The sequence below is a fragment of the Dromiciops gliroides genome, chromosome 1 (assembly GCF_019393635.1).
Source record: "Dromiciops gliroides isolate mDroGli1 chromosome 1, mDroGli1.pri, whole genome shotgun sequence".
In the NCBI taxonomy this organism is placed as follows: Eukaryota; Metazoa; Chordata; class Mammalia; order Microbiotheria; family Microbiotheriidae; genus Dromiciops; species Dromiciops gliroides.
The window spans coordinates 710,676,492-710,696,626 of record NC_057861.1 but is presented as its reverse complement, the minus strand read 5'-3'; the positions used below and the strand labels follow the sequence as shown (position 1 = coordinate 710,696,626).

The 20,135-nt window shown below is 45.2% G+C and overlaps 1 protein-coding gene across 1 annotated transcript in view; it reads right to left on the bottom strand.

Moving 5' to 3' along the window:
• Positions 1-604: 604 nt before the first annotated feature.
• Positions 605-20,135, bottom strand: part of LHFPL4 (LHFPL tetraspan subfamily member 4) — a 36,442-nt gene continuing 16,911 nt past the window's right edge. The window contains exons 2-4 of the mRNA XM_043978355.1: positions 6,996-7,232; positions 3,374-3,390; positions 605-2,709 (exon numbers count right to left, since the gene is read on the bottom strand). Of these exons, the coding sequence (XP_043834290.1) occupies positions 2,533-2,709; positions 3,374-3,390; positions 6,996-7,232 (431 nt within the window). The 3' untranslated portion in view covers positions 605-2,532. The remainder of the gene's footprint in view (positions 2,710-3,373; positions 3,391-6,995; positions 7,233-20,135) is intronic.

Sequence of the window (20,135 nt, the reverse complement as noted above, 5' to 3'; positions counted from 1 at the left end):
ACACAGCTAGTGTCAAGTGTCTGAGCCTGGATTTGAACTCAGGTTCTCCTGAATCCAGGGCCGGTGCTTTATCCACTTCACCACCTAGCTGCCCCCATCTGTCTTTTCTTTCTCTCCCTATCTGTCTCCCTTGTCTCTTTCCTTCTTGCTCTCCAGATGTCTCCCCCTTCATTCTCCCCATCTGCCCCCCTATTTCTCCAAATCTCTGTATCCCTCTCCTTTGCCTTTTGCCTCTCCCCATCTTTGCCTCCTCCCTCTCCACTCATTTCTCTCCCTTTCCCTTCATTTCTTTCCTTCTCTCTTCCCCATCTGTTTCCTTCCTCTCCTGTCCCTTTCTTCTTCTCTAAATGCTTCCTTTTCTCTCTTCCTCTCTACCTCCCCAACTGTTTCTCTCCCCTTCTCTCAAAATCTTTCTCCCTGTTCTTGCTTCCCTCTCCCCAACTCTATCTCCCTTTCCTGCCCTCTAGCCCCTTTCCTCCTTCCTCTCCAAATCTCTCTAATCTCTGCATCCCTTCTACTTTCCCCATCTTTTGCTCATCAGATGTGCCTTTCTATTCCTTCCTCCCATATTTGTCTCCCTCTCCCTCTCCAAATTTCTTTAATCCTTTCCTTTTCTCTCCAACTTTCTCCTTTTGCCTCTGTTCATTTCTGCTTCTCTTTCCCTCTTACCCACCTGTCTCTCTCCCAAATGTCTTTTTTCCTCTCTCTCCAACTGTTTTCCTCTCCCTTTCTGACTCATTTTCTTCCTTTCTCCAAATTTGTCTCCCTCTCCCTCCCTCCCCATCCCCCATCCCCTATTTATCCCCCTCCAAAGGCCTCCTTCTCTTTCTCCTTTCCTTTCCCTCTTTGTAGCCCTTTTCACTTGTGTTCCCTGGGTCTCTTCCTTCCATCATCTCTCTCCACCTTACTGCTGTTATCTGCCTTTCCCTCACCCTGGAGCCTACTCATATTGAACTTTGGTGTGTATGTTCAAAGAGCTCATTTGCATACCACTCCCCTCCCCGAATGAGTCTGTCCTCACCTTCAGGATGTAGACCGTAGAGTCCCGTCATTTCATTGGATCATGGGATCAACATGCCCACTCTCACTCTAACTGTATTGTAGCATTGCTGTGTGGTTTGGGTTGAGTTTTTTATGAAGTTCTTTTGGGAGGAGGGGGAAGGGGAGGAATCAGAAAAGAGCACAGTGTTGGGGCCAGAATGGAGGTGTATGAGTGGAATGATTCCCCAGGTTGAAGAAAGAAGGGGAGGGGTCTGAGAAGGTCTAGGACCTCTGAGAATCCACCCCTATTCCAAACCATCCAGGACCTAGCCTTCTAGCTCCAGAAAGGAGTTGGGACTTGGATATATGGAAGCAGGAGATCTGTCTTTTCCTGGTAGAGCAGGGGATAAGTAAAGGTTCTAATCTACCCACTGTGGGGGGCTATTTTGAGAGATCTTCATAATCCAGTCTAAATTCCATGGGCATGAGCTACGGGACAGAATGAATGGGGATACCCACCCTTTTGGAGAGGGATGGGGAAGGAGTTGAAAGAAGGGGTTCAAACCCCATTGAGGTCCCCAAGGCTAGTGGCTCTGTTCCTACAATCCAGAGGACCCATGAACTTCCCCTGGTGCCCCTCATTTGATCTCTCTACTCTGGAAAGAAAGGCAGAGGGTGGGTGGGTGGGGGAAGGAGATAAGGCAAGAAGCCCATTCCCTCTCTGACTACCTATAGCCCCCACAGCACACATTACACACACACACACACACACACACACACACACACACACTCACTCACTCACCTGTTGCCTTGGCCCCATTTACATCCCCATCAAGTCTCCAAAACAATGGGCTTAAAGCATGAAGTGATAGTGGTAGAGTCCCCTGGTTGGGGGGTGGGGAGGATGGTGCAGAGAGAAGATGGGGACGTGTAGTGGCAGGGTTGGGGGAGGGATGGGGAGTACCCTGTTTGGAGGTGAGCTGCAAGTTCAAGTTGCACATAAAAGTATCAAAGAAACAGGACAGTTTCTGCCACTGGCAGATGGAGGAGAGGAATGTTGTCTCTGGGCCCCTCTTCCACTCTCCCTCCCCCATCCCCACCAACAAAAGAACTGAGAATTCTGTGCTGTACAAAACGGACCCAGGCCAGGGGGCAGATGAGGAGCACTGAGGCCGGGCCCAGTCTGTGGAGCAGTCCCCCCGAGATGGGGTCAGGAGGAGATCGGAGCCCAATCCAGAATGAAAGCAACCCCCTCCCCCCCCCCCGCCCAGGTCCAGTAGTTGCTCTTTTTCAGCATGAAAGGGCAAGAAAGGGAGAGGGGGGTCCTGGACATAGGGAGATGGACGAAAAGCTGTCCAGGACCTTTCCCCAGCATCTCTGAATGTCGGCAGTTAATTCAGTTGATCTTTTTGTCTTGACACAAAGCTGCAGTCGTCTGGACCCCTGTGAAAGCGATGGGGTCGGTGGCCATTGGGATGTTGAGTGAAGAAAGGAGGGGGTGAATGACCCCGGGACTCCACGCTCCCTCTCTCCAGGCAGGTCATCTTCATCTTAGGTGAGCTGGCTGGGGAGAGCAGGGTCTCGGGGAGGCCGCCCGAGGGAGGTTGGCAGCATCTGAGGCTTCGAGGTGCACGTCACTGAACCGTCGTTGGCAGAAAAAGGCGGGAAAGAGTCCAGTCCGGGGCCTCCAGAGAGGGCAAGACCCAGTGGCAGCATCTCTGTTATGTTCTGGGAGGGGTTGGAGGGGGGCCAGGACAGAGGGAGTCAGCACCAGGCGGGGCAGCCCCCAAACTGAGAACTGAACCTGCAGTTGTGGGTGGGGACCCTAGAGGGCCAGTGCCAGAAAGGGAGAGGGAAGAGGAACCCCAGAAGGATTGAGGGGTTTCCCCTATGGTCTGGAACCAAAAGATTTGGTCACTGAGTCACCACTGGTGATGGCAAATTTCATGGCCTGGGACTAGGCCTAATTATGGCCCTGCTGCCTCCGGTGAAGTTAGAGGAGACAATGGGGAAAGGAAACCCAGCGAGGCTCAGGGGAAGTCTGGTTCTCTTTAAAGTCCAGTGCCATTGGGAACCAGAGCCCAGACCTCCCTGGGTCCAGAGGGAAAGCCTGCGTGGAAGCCACCCCCATCTTCTCCCCTGGCCAGGACTAGCGATGGGGAGGTAGGCAGGGAAAGGTTGGGAGGGGAGCCCTATTGTGAGGGTGGTCTGATGTCAGGGTCTGCCCCAAGGGTCCAAATGGAGAGATTGGGGAGGGAGGGTTGGACAAGTTGAGCTCGTATCATTTTCTGGCTTGAGATCCTGCCCTTCAGGGTCCCTGTGAGTGAGAAACTGGACAGGGGAGGACCCCCCACCCTGGGACCTCCCCACCAGGCCGTAACACAGAACTTACCGCAGAGCCAACAAAATCTGCAAGGGGAGGGGGATCAGGGGTTGGGAAAGTGGCAGGGAGGGAGAAGAGAAGGTAGAGAGACAGAGAGACAAAGAGAGAGTTAGATAAAGACTTCCCATGCCCAGCCCAGCCCTATCCCAGCCCTGTCTCTCAAATGAAACTAGACATTCAGGACCCACACGTGGAAGGTAGGTCCTGAACTAGAAACCTAAGGGATAAGAATTCTCCTCCTTTAACCCATCCCAAACATTGCCCCTTAGAATGGGTGCTAGAAACTGTCCCAGGTTTAAGGAAAGGCTAGTCCCTAATCATGTCCCTCAGGAATATTCCCCTTGTACTACAGGCTCATTGATTCCCCTCAGATGGCATTTAGACTAACACTTTCATTTTACAGAGGAGGGAACTGAGGCCCACAGTGGGAAAATGACCCACCCAAGGACACACAGTTTCTTCCTAAGTAGCAGATCCAGTAATTAAACCCAGGTCCTTTGACACCCTACCCAGGACTCTCTCCATTACATTATGCTGATGAGGGACACAGGGGAAATGAAGACAGCTCTGTTCCATGCCCCAAGGGGTTCTGGCCTCTCTAGGTACCCAGGGTCTGCTCGGCTGGTCTCCTCTTGAGGCCGTGGCCCCTTTACACCCTTCTCTAAACTCATAGGGCTGGCTTTGGCTCTGAGCATACAATTCAGGAGGGAACACCAGTGGAAGTCATCATCCCATTCTCTTCTAACCCATCCCCATGGAGAGCTCTCCTAGTGACAGCCCCCTTCAACTGTGCTGGAGCCAGTTTGGACAGGTCAGCATCGACTCTTCAGCGTGAGCATTTAGAATTCAATACAAATCAGAGCTTGATTTAGTGATTTGATGCTTCTCTGGACTTAGGAAAGTGATGGAGAAGATAATAATGCAAATTAAATGTAAAAATGTGTCATATGTCCAGGGGTTTGTTTTCCCCCATAGAGCTGGTGGTTGAACCAGCGCACCCCTGCCTCAACCATCATCATCCAAAAGGAATAGCCAGCAGATAAGGTAGAGCTTGTATAGACCAGCCTTCCACAGTCCAGAGGAAATATCTAAGAGCTCTAATGTTCACAAGGGGATTTGTCATTTTAAAGAAATAGTGTCATTTTATAGAAATTTTTTTTGGTGAGGCAATTGGGGTTAAGTGACTTGCCTAGGGTCACACAGCTAGTAAGTGTTAAGTGTCTGAGGCCGGGTTTGAACTCAGGTACTCCTGACTCCAGGGGCAGTGCTCTATCCACTGCACCACCTGGCTGCCCCTATAGAAATGTTTTTATAGAAATAGTTTATAGAAGCAGCTTTGAGTAACTGTATAGTTTTTCTCTATTTTTTTTTTTGGCAGGGCAATGGGGGTTAAGTGACTTGCCCAGGGTCACACAGCTAGTAAGTGTCAAGTGTCTGAGGCCAGATTTGAACTCAGGTACTCCTGAATCCAGGGCTGGTGCTCCATCCACTGCGCCACCTAGCTGCCCCCTTACTGTATAGTTTTTCTAAGTGTACAGAGACATTTTTTTGAGTTTCATTTATTGAATGGTGCAATATTATTTTGGGAAAAAATCTGATTTTTATTATATAATATATTTAATAAAACCTTCCCTACTCCTCAAAAAAAAACCAGTTGGGGGGCAGCTAGGTGGTGCAGTGGATAGAGCACCGGCCCTGGATTCAGGAGGAACTGAGTTCAAATCCGCCCTCAGACACTTAACACTTACTAGCTGTGTGACCCTGGGCAAGTCACTTAACCCCAACTGCCTCCCTTAAAAAAAAAAGTTGGGGAGGATTCTGTGGAGAGGCTTGGGTGAGGCTAAGGGTAGAGGGGGAAAGGATGGTGAGATATGTGCTGAATCAGTATCTGACTGACTTTTGTCTGGGTTTCAATACTTTATCCATAAAATGAGGACTTTGGATTCACTGATTGAACTCCCAAGTGCTTCTCACCTCTGAGGGTCTATGCTCCAAGGCCCAGCAGGTATAATTCACTCCATTCCAAAAGCAAATCTATTATCTCCCTCTTATCTGTGGTTTTGGATTACCTCTGCCCCTCCTGCCTTGTTAGTTCCAAGAATCAAGAGTTAGCTTGGTGGAGACAATTTCAAGTCAATTATAGAGCAAGGTGGGTGTGTGGGAGGATCTAGGGACTGTTGAAGCTGGCTGGATCACTCAGGAGAAGGAAAGGCAGCTTGGATCAGAGGAGAAAGTGAACTGTGCTGTGAGTCCAAGAACAAAACTAGCTACAGAAGAGGAGAGGGAGAGAGCCCCAAGAGGGAACACCTGGAATTGTCTCTGGGTGACTTGTGGGAGGGACCAGAGCCGCTAAGCTCTGGGAGGCCAGGATCAGGGAGAAAGAAAACGAGATTCAGTGGACCAGGAGAGGTAAGATGCTAAAAGATTCCTTACAAAGGATAAGTTTAGCTTAGCCATTCTGCCTCAGCTGCCAGGCAAAGAACCCTCAGGTGTGAGTGACTAGAAGGAATTGTGGACCCCAAGCAGAAGGTCCTGTGTTAAAATGAGACAATCCCTACCAATCAAGTCTGAGAAATCCCTTGGTAAACGGCTTCCATTCCTATTGGCATTAAGGTTTATTATGTACATACATCATGTCGTTTCAGAGCCAGCATTGGAGAAGCAGCCTAGTGCAGTAGATAGAGTGCTGCCCTTAGAGTCAGAAAGACCTGGGATCAAATCTTGCCTCTGATAATACTGGCTTGTGATCTTAAGCAAGCACTTTCCCCTCCCAATGTCCCCCATGCATACAACTCCTGAAGACTGAGTCACAGAAGTGTTCTAGCTGCTTTGGTATAGGGAATTCTCTACACTGAGGGAATCACCAGTCTAGAAAAAACCACAACCAAAGTAACTCATTTGAACCCTGTGACATAAGTAGTACAAATATTATTATTCCTGTTTTGCACATAAGGAAGCAAGCTCAGAGAGCAGTAGCTTGGTCCAAAGGAAAGTAAATGTTTGGAGGCAGGGGACCTGGCTTCCAGTCTCAGACTGGCCACTGTGTGACACTGGGAAAATGATGCCTCTGTATGTGAGTGTTTCCTCATTTGCAAAATGAAGGGGTTGGACTGAATGACTTCTAAAGTCCCTTCTAAGCGATCCTCTAAAGTGGCTCAATCAGAACAGACAATTGGTCAAGTGAGGATCCCATCCTGGGTCTCAGGACTCACCAATCAAGGTGGTGAAATGTCCATTGTAGGGACTACATTCTGTCCCTTGATTAGACCCTAAGGCAGAGCCCCAGGGCACTGCTTCTATGTCCCCCTTAGACAAGTTCTCAGAAGTGGGATGGCTACAGTACACAAGTGTCCCTTGCCTCTCTGGTCTTAACTTCTCTCAGGCCAAATGAGACATATATTTTTTTCTCCCTAAAATAAATCTCTGGGCTGGCAGACAGGCCTTCAGAGAAGGGACTGCTCAAGTGTATTCCCTGGTCCCCAACCTCCTACACACACCCTTTATCCTATGAACTTTTTTTTGGAATTCTTGGAATTCAAGGAGAGCTCAAGGAGTACAGAGAAACCTTTTCATCTTGATAGGACCTTGTCCAGTTGAGAGAACCCCAGTGCGTCTGTCGCCGCCCACTCACCTTTGCTCTCTGTCTTGAGTTCATCCTGCAGCAAGTCGTTTTGCCGGTTGCCCAGCACAAAGGCGAGGAAGGAGAGGATGAGGGCATTGAGGATGCCAATGATGGCCAGGATGTACGCCCAGCGCACAGAGCAGTCCCCCAGAGAATACTTCCCTGTCTTCTGCCCACACATATCCCGGATGGTCTCCGCATCCCAGCCATCGGGGAAGATCATACAGCCCAGGACCAGACACAGAGCTGGAGGAAAGGAAGGACCAGGTCCCCGAGGCAACCAGGGAGAGGGGAGAAAAGAGATTCATTACCTCTGCTACTCACAAAGGCCAGATTCCCAGAACCTTCTCCTCAACTTGGGAGGCGTGACTCCATCCACTTTATGAAAGTGGTTATTCAGTGAGGTGCCTTTCCCTGGGTGCTTTCCATTTATTCTTGCTCTATCTTCTACAGGCCTATTACATGTTTTCTCTCATTAGGATGTAAGCTCCTTGATAGCAGGAACCATATTTTTACACTTTTTGTGTCCCCAGCACATAGCCCATTGTCTGGAATACGTATTAAGCATTTAATAGATGTTTGCTGATGGACTTCTACTGGTGGGGAGTGGCAGAAATCTGTATTAAACTCATAAAGCTTTTTTCTCACCTCACCTCACCTCATTTAAATGACTCTTGAAATCTCCTCCTGTCTCTTGAAGTCATTCTGGATTGACCAGAGAACTGACAACCTCCCATCATCCCATCCAACTCTGATTGTGGAACCTCTCCCCACCCCACCCCCCACCCCCGTCTTCTCTATTAAACATTTGACCTTGGCTCCTTGTCCTGAAAGGTACTTCAGAGATTGAAAACCGGCTTGCCTGTGTACTCATAACCCCTCATTTCCTATTTCTGTCCTTTTGGTTCTGTGTGCTACACTTGTCTCCCAGGTTAGTCTGCTTAGAATGGAAGCTTCTCCCAAAACCACGAGCCCTTCATAAATGCTTTTGGGAATGAGGATGAAGATGATGAGAGTGGGGAAGAGAAGGTGGAAAAGGAAAAGGAGCAGGAAGAGAAAGCCAGTTTTGATTCTGGCTAGTACCAAGGACAGCTCTCCTGATAGCCAAGGTTATGGAGCCAATCAGTGGGGTTTTGACTCCAATACCGTGCTTCCTTCTAAGAATCAGCCTATGGACTCCTCTCCCTTCCTCCCTGCCCCCCCCACCTCATTGGCTTCTTAAGAATTCATTACTCCAGCTCAAACACTCACATCAACCCCCCCAAATCCCACTACCTCCTCTGAGGCACATAAGGCCTTCTTTTACCCCACCAACACTTCCACCTCCCACCCACTCAATGATAATAGGGTGTGGGTTGGGTACAGAGGAAGTCAGATACGTTGTACCTTAGAAAGAGGAGAAGTAAAGGTCATTTGGTAGGGAGTGGGACTGGGAGAGTCAGAACCAAAGGCTAGAAAGAAAAGCAGACAGCCACATTCTTTCCTGGTTCCCCTCCTCCCCCTCCTCCTCCTCAACGTGCTCTCCCTATCCTCCTTTCCTTCTTCTCTGCCCCACCCTCCCTCTCTTCTACTTCCTTGTTTCTCTTCTCCCTATTTCCACTCCTCCCCAACACCCTTCCTCTAGCTCTCTACATGCCATGTCTTTCTCTGCCTCCCCTACATATAACTGCTTCTCCTCCCTTCCCAGATCTGACAGGAGAGGTCTCCCTCATTCTTATCCTCACGGCCAAGGTCCCTAAGTCATAGGGGCAGAAAGAGTCCTGATCCTAGAGAAAACAGGTCCTAGATGAGGAGGGGTGTCAAACCTGGCCTCATCCAAGTACACCTTATACACCATGTACCTTATTCACCATACACCCTATGCACTTACCCCAGCCCTTCTCATTTCCTTTCTTCAATCCATCCTTCCCCATTCTTATCATCCCCAGGTATCCTCCACACTCCCATGCCTGGGTTGGGTGGGTGAGCGTGGGCTGCGAGAGGCTGGTGTTGGGGGAAGAACAAGCCCCTTAGGAGGAAGAAAGGACCCCAAGCCCCAAAGGTAAAGGGCTGAGGCTGCAGTCACTCATCGTTCTCCTAGCAAGTGAATTCCTATCTCCATGGAAACAGCTGCCAGCTCACTCCCAGCTCACTGGCTTGGGTCGGCTAGCTGCTGGGCTTCCAGATTCAACTCCTCTTCCTTTGAACCCTGCTTCTCCTCCCTCTCTCCCTCCCCCTCTCAAATCACCCCCTTTAGAATCTTTTCCTTCCCATCTCTCTGTGTTGTGTGTTTCTGTGGAATTCTCTCACTTTCTTCCCCAATCTCTTAATATTTCTCTCTCCCCCTCATTTTTTTTTATCTATTTCTCTATCTCTGTCTCTTCTTCTTTGCAATATCACTTTCTGGGTTTCTATTTCTCTTTCTGTCTCTCTCTTCCTCCTTCTCTCCCCCTCCTCTTTCTCCCTTCCTTCCCCCTCTTTCATCTATCATATATCTGTCTGTCATATCTATACATCTATCTATCATCTATGTATGTATGTATGTATGCATGTATGTATTTATCTATCTATCTCTATCCATATGTCTGTGTTTCTGTTCCTCCCTGTCTCATCCGTAGTGTCTCAGGGAATCAACATTGGCTCTCAAGTTCCCTGTTGGGTTTTGAGAACGTTTGATGGATGGAGAAAGGAAGGAGCCTACCTCTAGCTCCTAACAAGAGCCCCAATCCCCTTTGAACAATAAACCCAGCACTACCCTGCCCCCTGTGGTGGCCTACCTGACTTAAGATGACCCAGTCCAAGGGGGCAGCTAGGTGGAGCAGTGCATAAAGCACCAGCCCTGGATTCAGGAGGACCTGAGTTCAAATCCAGCCTCAGACACTTGACACTTACTAGCTGTGTGACCCTGGGCAAATCACTTAACCCCCATTGCCCCACAAAAAAAACAAACAAAAAAGAAAGCATAGTAACTTTGGGGGCAGCTAGGTGGCGCAGTGGATAGAGCACCGGCCCTGGAGTCAGGAGTACCTGAGTTCAAATCTGGCCTCAGACACTTAACACTTACTAGCTGTGTGACCCTGGGCAAGTCACTTAACCCCAATTGCCTCACTTAAAAAAAAAAAAAAGATGGCCCAGTTCAGGCCAAGATTCCTGAAAACTAAAACAAGTCACTGGGGGCTCAACCAGGATAGATAACTGATAGCTCAAGTCTTGTCCCCCATCACAGGCTCTTCTCTCTGACCGAAATAGCCCTGGGTTTGGAGACCGTATATGCCTGAGGAGCCCAGCCCTCTCCTGCTACACAGGTCCACTCTATAATTGGGACCCTTTTACTGGAGTCCTGTTTAGTTCCTGGAGAAGACCATGGCAGTCATGGTAGTGATGCTGTTGCTGGTGGTGGTGGTGATCATCATCCTTCCTTCAAGATCCAGCTCAATTACTACCTTCTCCATGAAGTCTTCTCTGATCACCCCCAAATGGAAATGATTCCTCTCTCCCCAAGGCTTATAGCACTTTGTTCCAATCTCTTCTTCAAAGTTAGCAATGTTCTGATTTGCATAACAGCTGCTGGAATCTCAGAATTAGAGTCGAAAGGAACCCAGAGGTCATCTAAGCAACTAGGATCTATCTGAACAGGCATCTTGTTCGTGATAGTTATTTGTGTATCAGTCTTATCTCCCTTACTAGATCGTGAGCTCCTTAGGGACAGGTCCTGGGGCCCTGGGCAGCCAACATGGCCTTACAAATCCTTAATGTACATTTGGTGAATTGTTGTCATCTCTTAAGATGGTAATTTCATGTGTAAGTTACAGCATTGCTATCAGAAAGCATGCATTAAAAAAAAATCAAAGAACCATACAATGCCAAGGCTCAAAGGGACCTGCAAGAAGACCCAGTGTAACTTTCTCTTCCTAAGAGAGGAAGAAACTAAGGCTTAACCATGTGAGGTGATCTGCTCCAGGTCAGACCTGGGAGAACAAAACATTCACCCATGAACCCCCCTTCTAATGAACACCTTAGCCCAGATGAATGCAAGTTTATGGAATAGAACAGGTCCTACAGGGAAGGAAATACAGGATGGGTACATTTGAAAGGGGGCAGGAAGGAGGAATGAAGGGAGGGATAAATCTACAGTATAAAGGTCAAAACAGTGTCTGGCAGCAGGCACCCCTTTGGTGGCTGGTGGCTGGTATTCCAGTTTTGACACTTACTGGCTGTGTGACCATGAGCAAAACACTGAACCTCTCTGAGCCTCATTCTTCTCATGTGTAAAATGGGGATCACCTAGAGAATTCATGGCACAGTGAAATCTCATAATAAAATCATGTAGAGAAACCAGTTTGCAGACGTTGAAGTACTCCCTAAATATCATATAAAAGGGGTCCCAAAAGTCTCAGTGCAGTTTTAAGCTTTAATGGTTAAAACTTTTATAGCTTAAAGCTACACTAAGACTTTTGAGCCCCCCTCTATTTCAATGATGATGAAGGTCCTAGGTCTGAGCAGGTTGTACCAAACAGGTTAGACCCAAGCAGGGAGGTTGGATAGAAATTCCATCGGCCCCCTAGTTCATCAGGTTGTTTCCTCTCCCCAGGACTCCAGCTTGCTCCATTTTCTCCCCCTTACTCCTTCCCCTTTCACCCTTCTCCCTATGGATGACAGCAGCATCTCACTCTTTCCTCTTTCTTCTGCCACCTTTTCCATGAAGACTTCTTTGATCATCCCTAATTAGAAGTGATCTCGGGGGCAACTAGGTGGCACAGTGGATAAAGCACTGGCCCCGGATTCAGGAGGACCTGAGTTCAAATCCAGCCTCAGACACTTGATGCTTGCTAGCTGTGTGACCCTGGGCAAGTTATTTAACCCTCATTGCCTTGCCCCCCCAAAAAAAGAAGTGATCTCTCTCTCTCCTGAACTGCTGCAGCATTTTCTATAAAACAAATGACCACCACCATCCCATAAGGCCTTGTATTATATAAGACAACTATCTATTACATATATACACATGATTTATGTATATACACATATGTACACTGTATATATACACATGTGTGTGCTAGTAAATGTTTAATAACTACATCTCTGGGAAAATGTACACATGATACACTTTCTATATCACTTTAAATGTAAATAATTGGTAAAACATGTACATGTCTACATATATACACATTTATATATATATAAATTTTATACACATGTAATTTCTACATTATATATAACATATTTAAAAGTATATATCATATATGTATATATTGTTTCATATGTATGTGTATATACACACAGTAGGGTGAATACACACACACACGTGTGTGTCTTATCTCCCTCCTAGATTATAGCTCCTTGCAGGAAGGAACAATGCCCTTTCTGGTCCTCTCTCTTTACACCTCAGGGCAGCTAGGTGGCATAGGGGATAGAACACTGGCCCTGAAGTTGGGAGGACTTGAGTTCAAATCTCACCTCAGACACTTACTAACCTTGGGCAAATCACTTAACCCCAATTGACTTAAAGATCCAGGGTCACCTCCAGTCGTACTGATCTATATCTTGTCACTGGACCCAAAAGGCTCTGGAGGAGGTTGGTGATCTTGCACAGCCCTCCCTCACTTAAATCCAATTCACTGCAAGTCATGACATCACCCCGAAGTCATAGTCCTCTTCCAGAACAAAGCATCACCACCACCAACAACTTTCCATACCATAGCACCCAGTATCAGGCTTTACATAGAGGAAGTGCTCAGTAAGTACTGGTTAAATCAGTGAATGGTGTAATGAAAAACCCCAATACCTAAGTCTTAGTCTAGCTCTATCACTGCTTCATTCTGTGACTTTGGAAAACTTACTTTCCCTCCCTGGCCCTCAGTTTTCTCATCTGCATAAGGGGTTGAACTATATGATTCCTAAGGTTCCTTCCAGTTCTAAAATGCCATGAATTTATTAAACGAATGAAGGAATATGCTTTCATGTCTATGCAGTCCAGCATTCTCTCCTTCTCCTAGGTATTCATGATAATAGTTTACACTATGTTCATTGCTGTTTCTGATAAGCCTTCTTCAGTTTGTTTCCTATTTATTCCTCCATCCCTCCTTAGTCTAGAAACCCCTCTATGCCTTCTATCTATTTAGCCTCTCCCCCCTCAGTGCCTCCTACAGGGTTTTGCTGGCAGTGGTAAATGGGTAAGACATTTACCTCCCTATGCGTACTATCATCTCCCAGAAAGCAGGGGTTATGTCTTTTTGCAAATTTCAGTTAATTAATTTCAATAAGTCTTCAATAATTACTTCCTAGGTTCCTAGCCCTCTGATAGGAACTGTGGGAGGGACAGGAGATGTATAGGACATGGTCCCTACCATCAAGGAGCTCACAGTCTAGTTGAGAGAATCAGGACTCACACACCTGATACAAGACCAATAGGGAAAAAGCAAATGTCTAGATCAGTGATGTTGCTGATGAGGGTGATGGGAGCTTCCCAGAAGAGGAGGCACTAGAACTAAACCCTAAAGGAGTATGCTTTCAATCAATGAGTATTGAAGGCCCTTCATGCTCTGACCCCCAGGCTATCTTTCCAGCTTTGTCTCTGTCATATATTCAGTCTACATCTACATAATCTCCATCATATATCCAACCCATATGTATACCTGAATCATATGTCTATATTCTATATCAATAGCTAGATTTCCATCATATACCTATATTCTATATCCATCTCCTGTTATTATTATTATTATATACATATATATTATATACATATTCAACTTAGTTCAATTCAACAAACATTTATTAAACACCTACTATGTGCCAGGCACTATACTAGATGATGGGTATAGAAAGATAAAAATGAAACAATCCCTGGCCTCAAGGAGCTTATATTCTTCTGAGGAGATAAAATATGTACACAAGTTAATAGATAATTTGAAGAAAGAATATAGCCTATACTCCCTCTTCATCTGTAGCCATACAGTATCACTGGAAAAATATTGATATTAAAAATATGGGTGTTTTTTTGTAAGGAGAATTTTGAATAGTTCAAAGAATGTTGTAATCTCCCAAACAATCTGGCCCTCTCTCCCACTCCTGTTAAATTCTTGATCTGACTCCATTGTACATTAGCAGTGTCCATCCAAGACACAGATACTAATGGATGAGCTCTATATGTAGTCATCCACCGAAGTGTCATAGTATGGACAACGGATGTCCTTTGTTCAATTCGTTTTTCATGGGTGAGTAGTTAGGCCATTTCCCCCTACATCAAACCTAAATCTACCTCTCCACAATTTCTGTCCATTGATCCTATTTCTTCCCTATGAAGCCAAATATAATAAATGTATATCTTCTTCTGTGTGACATTCCTTCAAAGACTTCAAGACAGCCACCATGTCCCTCCTAATGTTATCTAAACAGCCCCCATTTCTGCAACTGGACCTCGTGTGCCATGAACTGGAGACTGTTCACCAGCCTGGTGAGCCTCCTTGCCCAGTCTTATTAGGTGGATGCTCCTATTCTTATTCATGTACCCAAAATTGAACACGACACTCCAGCTGTGACATGATTAGAGCAGAGAACAGTTGGACAGTTAGCCCCTCCTAAGTCCCAGACATTCTGCCTCTCTTCATGTAGCCTAAAATGATATTTGCTTTCTTGGTTGCCAATTCACACTGCTGACACATATTGACCCTGCAGTACAAGACCACCATGTTTTTTTTTCCAAATGAACTTCTCTTTAGCCATGCTCCATCTTATACTTGTGAAATTCATCTTTAACCCATGTTCAAATAATGCACATAGGAGACTTTTTTTTTAGTGAGGCAATTGGGGTTAAGTGACTTGCCCAGAGTCACACAGCTAGTAAGTGTTAAGTGTCTGAGGTCAGATTTGAACTCAGGTACTCCTGACTCCAGGGCTGGTGCTCTATCCACTGTGCCATCTAGCTGCCCCATAGGAGACTTTCAATAAATGTTTATGGCATTCATTAGCATGTTATTTCTGAAAGAAGGCATGGAGTCTAGAGTTTGTTTTGCTCAACCATACATGCTTGGAACAAGCATTTTGCTTTTCTTACTTTCTCACTATGGAGGAGGGAAGAGAAGATGGACATTTCATTGATTTAAAAAAAAATAAAGAGCACTAGGTTTGAAGTCTGATAGCCTAGGTTAGAATCCTGGTTTTGCTATTTGCAGTCAATCTGACCTTGAGCAATGCACATCTACTTTCTAAACCGTCTCTAGAAATTGGACAAAGTTATTTCTAAGGTAATGAAACTAAGACCTAACTGCTATAACTCTGTGAACAAATGAGTGAATGAATAGGATGTGCAAAATCCTGGGTAGAATGAGTATGTAGGGAGAAATAGGGCTGAGAAGGTAGACATAGAACCAGACTATGAAAGGCTTTGAATGTTAATCTGAAAAAGGTAGGCTTGATGGAATGACTAATGAGGATGTTACTACATCTGGAACTGATGTGAAACATGTGTTGACTTGTGCCTCCAGTGGTGGATTGATACCCCTAAATTCTAGTCTTATCATACTGACTGCAACATCCACTCACCCTACCCATGCACATACCTTCTGGACAACAGCTAAATTTGCTAAAAAGGCAAACTAGAGGAGAAGGGGATGAGGGGTGTAGAATCTGATACCCTGAGACAGAACTAGCTCTGCACCCAAGAGTAATCCATCAAGGTGTCCATCAATCCTGGTTCTGTATGGCCCCTGAGAGTAGAACTAAAAGCAATGGGGAAAAGCTACAAAAGGGAAGGTTTTTAAATTCCTAATAGCACTATCCAAAAGTAGAATGCTCTGTCTTGAGAGGTAGTGGATTCTACCTCACTGGAAGTCTTCAAGGGGAAGCTTGATGGCACTTGTGGAGATGCAGAAGAGGCGATTCTTGGTCAGGTTGGACTAGATGGCCCCTCAGGTCCCTTTCAGATTTTTAGTTCTGTGATCTACTCAGTGAGTTAGGAATTACACACCTACAGAAGAAAATCACTTCCTCATCTGAATCCCAAGCCTAAGCTTCAAAAAAGGACAACCCCTTACCTTGTACTGGGTTTTGAGGCAGAAAGAACTGAGTTCAAGTCCAGCCTCAGGTACTTACTAGCTGTGAAGCCCTGGTCAAGTCACTCAACCTCTCTGTCTCAGTTTCCTCATCTGTAAAGTGGGGGTAATAATACTAGCACCTACCTCCCATAGTGGTTGTGGGGATCAAGGGAGATAACATACATAACAGACTTTGCAAATGTTAAAGTGCTCTATAAATGTTAGCTATTACTTTTCCAGGCCTATGGGAGTTCCCCTCCACCTGCCCGTCTCCAAGTCACCTACCCAAAAGAAAGTCACCTAATCCTTTGACATCACCAGATAACAAAGGATGATAACAGCATTTTCCATTTCTGTAGGTCTTCATATTTTCAAATGTCTTCCATTTACATAGTATCATAGATCCAGAGATAGAAGAGACCTCAGAAGCTATTGAGTCTGACCCCCTCATTTTACAGATGAGAAAACTGAGACCCAAGGAAGTAAAGTGACTCAACCAAGCGTCACACAACTGGTAAGTGTCTGGGCTGGGATTTCAGCTCAGGCCTTCTGACTCCAGACTGAATTTCCTTCCAGGGGATCTGTTCACTGTACCAAGCTCCATCAACATCATTTCATCTGAATGTCAGAACCCTGACAATGGGGCAGGGATTCTTATATCTCTTGGCATATAGATAAGGAAACTGCTATAGTTACATAGCCAATCAGGGCCAGTGGTAGGATTCCAACCCAAGACTTCTGGTTTCAAAATTTCAAATTGAAAAGAATCTTAGGGATCATCTAGAGAAACTGCCTCATTTTACTGAGTCCCAGCATTGGGCAAGCAACTTTTCCAAGGTCAACCATGTAAAATGTGGTAGAAACCAATTCTTCCAACTCAAACTTTCAGCATTTTTTCCATTGCACCATGCTTCCTCCTAAGTACAGTGTTCTTTCCAAGATCTTTAGGAAATTGAATTAAATTGAATCAGGTCAAATCAATGCCAAGATGGAAGACAAGCTAGGGCTTGCATCCCTCAACCTCTCTAGATCAAGGATTTTTCCCGAGGCCAACCACTCACTGCCAATGTGCCAAGGTCCCACACACTTCCTTCAGCCCACATTCTGCCTTCAGTTTTTCCGAGTGAGAGAGCAGTAGATTTGTGAGGCCAATCAGGGGCTGACTATTATCAAGAAAAAGTATTAGTATGGAGTGAAGAAGACCCAGTTTTTAGGTCTGGTGCAATCACTAACTGTGTGACCTTGATCATGTCACCTCACTGGACTTGAATCTCTTCATCTGTAAATGGATGGAGTTGAGCTAGAGGATCTCTACCACAGCACTCAGCTCTGATACCCTTCTGCAGTTTGATGTTAGAAAGTCTTTGTCTTTGATACCCTCTTGCCTCTTTCTTCTGTGACCTTTTACTTTTTACTGACACTATACCTCATCCTGGTACCTATATTGTGTCTCATACCCATGGAATCTTGTTCTCAACTGACTGCCAACTAATCCCCACTAAACAAAACCATAACTAGAAATTCAGTTGAGGAGGAATGGCAAAAAAAGATAAGGTAGCCCATCCCCTAAAGTTTACAGCCCACATTCTTCTGGTTAGAGAGGGGAAGAGGGCATGGTGAGCCCCAAAAGAAGACCATCATTGTGACAAATACTTGGGGCTGAAGCCACAGAGATAATCATGATGTTAGTATGTCAGGGAGGAAGTAGGTCTCTACCTACTCCCAGGTTATTGCCCTGAGTAAAAACTCCATTTGTCCTGTACTAGTTATGACTGCAGTGGAGATACTGGCTGATCATAGCAGTTGAGGTTCTCTCTCTGTGGAATCTGGAAGGCTTCTAGACCCAAAGGAATGGATCTGAGATGGTCACATTTCAAGTACCATAACATGTCTGAGATGGAGATATTTAGAGTCAAAAGGGTCTTCCTAATGTCCCTCAAATTTTACTACATGAGTGACCAGCTAAAGGACCAATCCTAGGGAGAGTTGTCCTTCCTAATACTAAAAATATTTTTCTTTAACTCTCCCTGAGAGTTCTTGCATATTGTTTTTCCCTTTACATGCCTGGAACATACCACTTACCGCCCTGGTGACCGTGAGCAAGTCACCTAACCTCTCTGGACCTCAGTTTCCTCATTTGTAAAATGAGGGGATTATATTCAATGCTTTCTAAGATCTCTTCTGGCTCAGAATCTATGATCCTAGATATAAATCATAGAAAGAGAACACAGCACTGTGGAAAGAGCATCAGGCTAGAAGTCAAAAGCCCTGGGTTGGAATCCCAGCTGCTCCTGTCTCAACTCCTCATCATAACAACTTATACTTGTATAACACTTTAAGGTTTGCAAAGCACTTTTCTCCCAACAGTCCTTTGAGGTAGATATTATTAATCCCATTTTACAGATGAGGAAACTGAAGTCCTGAGATACTACATGACTTGCCCACAGTTACACAGCTAGAAAACATCTGATACTGGATTTGAACCCAAATGCCTTGACACCAAGTCTAGCATAGAAGCCCCTAGACAACTGTGCCATTCTCTGAACATGACAGTAATAATATCTGGAGTATACTTCCCTCACAGGGTAGTTGGAAAGGTCAAATGAAATTAATCATGAAAAGCATTTGGAAATTTAAAAGCACTATGTCAGTATTATTATTTTTCAGTATTATTATTTCTATTATTATTGTGCTTTCTCTGACCTCAGTTCCTTTGTCTTATAAAATGAAAATAATCATCTCTCCCTGGGTTATTATGAGAATTAAATCATAGATGTGAAAGTGTTCTGCAAACCTTAAAGTGATATTATGTAACAGATACATACATATCCATAGGCACATATATGCATGTATCCACCAGTCTATTTTATGTGGACATTGCTATTAATAATAATAATAACTAACATTTATTTAGCACTTATAGTGCCAGGAGTGCTTTACAATTATTATCTCATTTGATCCTCACAAACTGGAAGGGCCCCTGGAGAACATCAAACTCAATTATACTACTTTCAGGGAAGGAAATTGAGTCTAGGGATTAGTCCAAGGCAGGGGTTCTTGGCCTTTTGTGTATCATGAGCCCCACAGGCAGTATGGGAAAGCCTATGGATCCCTTCTCAGAAGAATATTTTGAAATGAATAAAATAAAATTTAGAGAATTTCAAAGGAAATTGATTATGGTGAAAGAGTTACCAATATATTTCTTTTTTTAAAAAAGTTCATAGACTCTAGATTAAGAACCCCTGGTCTGAGGCTAAATTATTTGTTGCCAATGGATAACTAAACTTCCCAAGGCCTGAGATCATGTTTTATGATTCAAAATAATCCCCAGTATCAAAGGCAGATGCTGTCATTTGGATGATAATAATGAACTATTTTCATTCACTCAACAAACATTCACTAAGGATTTATGAGCAAGGAGAGGCAGTGATGGAGGGGGCTGGGAGGGGGAGAAGCAGTTTAAATAAACCACAATCCCTACCCCAGTAGAGCTTCCCCTATAACAGGAGGATATGACACAAATATTTGACAGCCTTACTTAGTAAGTGCACTGAGAGGTGGAGAACAAAGAAAGGTGAATCCAAGAGAGCTCATTGGATTAAAAGGGCCAGAATGGGGAAAGGCTACCTAAAGATATACTGTACTCCGGAGGAAATCCAGGAACCAGATGGGGAAGCACAGTAGAGAGATCTGCTGAAGGTCAAAGGCTGGGAGGGGGAGGAATCAATATTGTTAGGAAGGTGTACTCCAGACCACTTGGAGAGAATGAGGAAATTGATGAAGATGTCAGGAAACAGATCACAGAACTAGCATTGTCAAAGACAGTTGCTGGCCCTGAAGTCAGGAAGACCTGTGTTCCAATTCTTCCTCTGACATTTCCCAGCTGTGTGACTACTTGTCCAAGTCTCAGTGCCCTCACCTCTAAGATGGGGATAATAACACCTGTAGTTCTCACTTCAGAGGGTTGTAAGAACAGGTTTGTAAAATGCACCCTATAAATGTCAGCTATTATTAGTCGTGGTAATAAGAGACCTTAATTATCCATACATCTGCTGGAACTCTCACTTTGCCGAAAGCAGAGGAGCTAATCATTTCTTGACTTGCTTTAATGATAATTTTATCCTTCAAAAGATGAAGG